Genomic DNA, 3,819 nt, shown 5'->3' on the forward strand with positions numbered 1-3,819 from the left:
TTTTCTGACTCAGAATCTGACTTTTTTTTTTTTTTTCGGTAGTTGTTTTTCTCTAAAGAGGTGCTTCATTTCTCTATTTCTGCAGGAAGGATGAACAAACCTTTATAAAATTACTTGAAATTTTAGTGATGATGTTAATTTTTAAGTGGTTAAACATTTATTCTATAAATATGTTACCTTCAAATGCCAGAATCAAATCTCTGTATTTCAGTGTCATATAGTGTAATATAAGGAAGCATTTACTTTATTATATTTAATGAGGATCTGATTTTTATGTTACTAAAATAAGCAAAGTGTCAAACTCTGATGAATAACAAGAAAGAGACATTATCAAGCTTTTAATGAAGACTTTTTTTCCTTTTCTGCAAATCCATAGTGCCTACATTATATAATATGGATTACAATTACAATTTTACAGCCAAAAAGTAGCACAGCATCAAAAATAATACAGAGTGTGCATTTTTCTTTTTAAAAATCATAAACTTAAATTTACGCAATGGATAATCTCAACTCATGCCCTACACAGAAGAGAAAGCTGTTGCTGAAGTACACTGTTCACGGTGGATGAGAATGAGAAAGTCTCATATGCATGTTTTTAGTATCTCCTCCGTCCCCATTTAATATCTGCTAGACAAGTCACAGACGCCTCCTAGGGGATAGCAACAGATGATCTCTTTGAAGGTTTTCCTCAGTTCTTGACTCCGAAGTGCATAGATCAGAGGATCGATGACTGAATTACACATGATCAGTATGAGATACAAGTTAAAGTGAGACATGAAGCACACACAGTATGGGTTCTGGGGACAAGAGATGTAGAATATCAGGTGGAGGAAGAAAGGGGCCCAGCAGACAACAAAGACGCCAATCAGTATGGTCAAGGTAATCGCCCCCTTCATATTGGCACCTTGGCGGATGGTGCCAGTACCTGGGAGGACAGCAATCCTCTTAATGTGAAGTCTGGCCATCAGGAACATGTGGACATAGAGAGAAGCCATGAGAGCCAGCATGGTGAAGAACATGGTGATGAGGCAGATGATAACAGCACTGCTATCTGAGTAAATGATGAACAAAATGCCCGAAACTGTGCAAGCTGCCCAGATACAACTTATGATGATCCCGACCCGCTTAACCGTCATAATGTTATGGTACTGGAGAGCATAAAAGATAGTAAAATACCTGTCCACTGCAATTGAAAGCAGGCTGCAAATTGATGCAAGCAAGGAGCTGCAGATCACTGAGTCAATGACATTATCAATATTCACTGTGAAACTCTGCGCGTCTGTATCTGTACTGTTTAATAGGGTGATGACAATAGTTTCTGATCCATTTGAAACGCTCACCAGCATATCAGCCACAGCCAGGCTACAGATGAAAAAGTACATGGGTGAATGCAGATTCTTGTTCTTGGCTATTGCCACAATCACTAGAATATTTTCCAGCAAACTAATGACACCCAGAGTCACAAACACCTCAGGAGAGACAAAAAGTTGCTCGTAGCACCCTCCATCAGAGTAGCCTTTTCCAAGGGACTCACTGGCATTGCTGTGCAGTCCGTAGCTGCTGCGGTTCCAGAAGTGGAGAGAAGTGTGCATCCCGTGGTGGTGGGTGGAGTTCATCATGCTGCCAAGGGGATTCATGTACCCCCTGACTTGATTTAATCTCCTGGGTCGGGGAGCCTCAGTTATTTTCTCCAAGTCTTTATCTCTCCGAAAATTCCAAGGCTAAAACTGGCATCCCTGCTGTGAACAACCGTCACAAGCTCCAGAGCGTGCAGTGGAGTTTTTAGTCTCTTTTAGGTATGGTTCTGATCACCATCATCTTACAATCGTAGGCTTCAAAATGTTCATTCTCAGTTGAAAGATTCTACTGTTTGCTTTTTTGTTCTCCCTCCCACTTGAACTTTAGTCTTATGCATCCAACCAAGTCTTTTCAAAATAATTTCCCCAGTAGCTGCTGTGCCATTGGGAGACGGATCTGTGTGCACATGCTCACATAGGCTGCCTCGCAGAAGCGTCTGTTGCACTGCTTTGAATGTTAGGAGCTGTGGGCTCCGGCGGCTGCTTTTTATGGGGTGGAAGAAAAAAAATTTCAGAATGGCTCCTCCTCTACTTCCTTCTGACCAATCCAAGTGCAGTGGGAGTGTGTGAGACACTGATTATATTTCAGAGACACAAATCACAGGACAACACTGCTTCGGATGTAGAAGCCTGTGGAATCGGGAAGCAAGCAGGATGCAAAAAGACTAAAATTCCCTTTTCAAGTTGTTAAGCAAAACAACTTGATCCCTAGACAACATTCTGTGATGTTACAACAAACTATCGTGAGGCAGCCAGGTTTATTCCCACTTAAAAAAAGAGACCTGGAGTGTGTGTGTGTGTGTGTGCAAGTCTGTGTATGTTAAATGAAATGGAAAATACGCTGGTGTTCCTGAAGTAGATACACCGCCTTTTGGCCAGGATACTGAATTTATTTACCCTCTTAATTTTTTTGAATTAAAAACCTGGGGAGTAATGCTTCAATTTAAAAATACCTGAAACACAGGGAAGATATATATGATAATACAGGTAGACATGCTATGGCTGGAAGAACTACATAGGTAGCTACAATTTATCAAGGGGTTCAAGAAAATGTTCATTTTTTATCCACTAATATCTGATATTTATCCATTGTAGAGTTTCTGTTAACAGAGCGGGGAAAATTTTCTTTTTATTTATAATATTTAAACCCACAAAGCACATTAATGTAACTCTGAACTCAGGGGAAAAAAATCAATAATTAGGCAGCATTCTGGTTTTCTTTTTTTATGGCAACATTTTTTTTTAACCCCCATAGTTGAAATCTTTGTAAATTAAACCTACAAACATCTTGGCAACTTTTTAAAATTAATATTATTTCAAAATATTATGGTGGTACAAATGTTTTTGGTCATATGGATAGATTTTGCTATGCTTGAGGCAGGGTTGTGAGTTTGCCCATCACCCAAATAGTGTTCATTGTACCCATTAGGTAGGTTTTTGCCCATACCCTCTTTTCTCCTCCCCCTGCTTGATTTCCACTGAGTTTTACTTCCCTCTCTGCACATGTGTGCTCATCAGTTAGTCCCAATTTAATAGTACACGTAGGGTTGGTTTTTCCATTGTTTAGATACTTCATTTAGGGTAATGGTCTACGGTTCCATCCAAATTGTCACAAAAGGCATTAATTCATCCTTCTTCATGGCTGAGTAGTATTCCATGCTATACATACACCACATTTTGTTAATTCACTCTTGAGTTGACGGACGCTTGGGTTGATTTTACATCTTTGCAATTGTGAATTGTGCTGCAATAAACATTTGAATGCAAGTATCTTTTTGATAAAATGCCTTTTTTTTCCCTTTGGGTATAAACAGAGTGATATCTGTGATTTTCACCGTAGATTAGGATGTGGTTTTAGTGAAGACTGGTGAAGTTTTGCTGGGGTCAGTCTTTGGGCCCCAGTGGCAGCAGCAGTGGGCTAAACATGCCTGTTCTTGGGCCCTCAACATGGCTTACACTGGCACTGGTGTTAATGGGTCCAGAAGGGCTAATTTTGGGGCCCCCACGTGGCTTGCTCAGATGCTGGTTGTGGCAGCGGGGGTGAAGATGCGTACATGCTCTTGGTCCCCTTGCAGCTGGTGTGATGTGGACAATGGTAGTAACAGTGATGAAACAACCAACTGGAACCCTAGTGGTTTGTGATTGTGTTGGCAATGGCTACAATTGGTTGGGCAGGGCAATTCCCTGGTCTGCTTTTGTTGCGTGCAAATGAGTGCCAGCTGTGGAGGTATTGGCAGGCTGG

General features: G+C 40.8%; 1 protein-coding gene across 1 annotated transcript; it reads right to left on the reverse strand.

Moving 5' to 3' along the window:
• Positions 1-611: 611 nt before the first annotated feature.
• On the reverse strand, positions 612-2,013 carry MC4R (melanocortin 4 receptor). The gene has a single exon (XM_012651746.1). The coding sequence runs from the start codon at positions 1,635-1,637 to the stop codon at positions 618-620; it is 1,020 nt and encodes a 339-aa protein (XP_012507200.1). The 5' UTR covers positions 1,638-2,013; the 3' UTR covers positions 612-617.
• Between the last annotated feature and the right edge of the window lie 1,806 nt (positions 2,014-3,819).

The sequence above is a fragment of the Propithecus coquereli genome, unplaced genomic scaffold (genome assembly GCF_000956105.1).
Source record: "Propithecus coquereli isolate 6110/MARCELLA unplaced genomic scaffold, Pcoq_1.0 Scaffold37, whole genome shotgun sequence".
NCBI classification, from domain to species: Eukaryota; Metazoa; Chordata; class Mammalia; order Primates; family Indriidae; genus Propithecus; species Propithecus coquereli.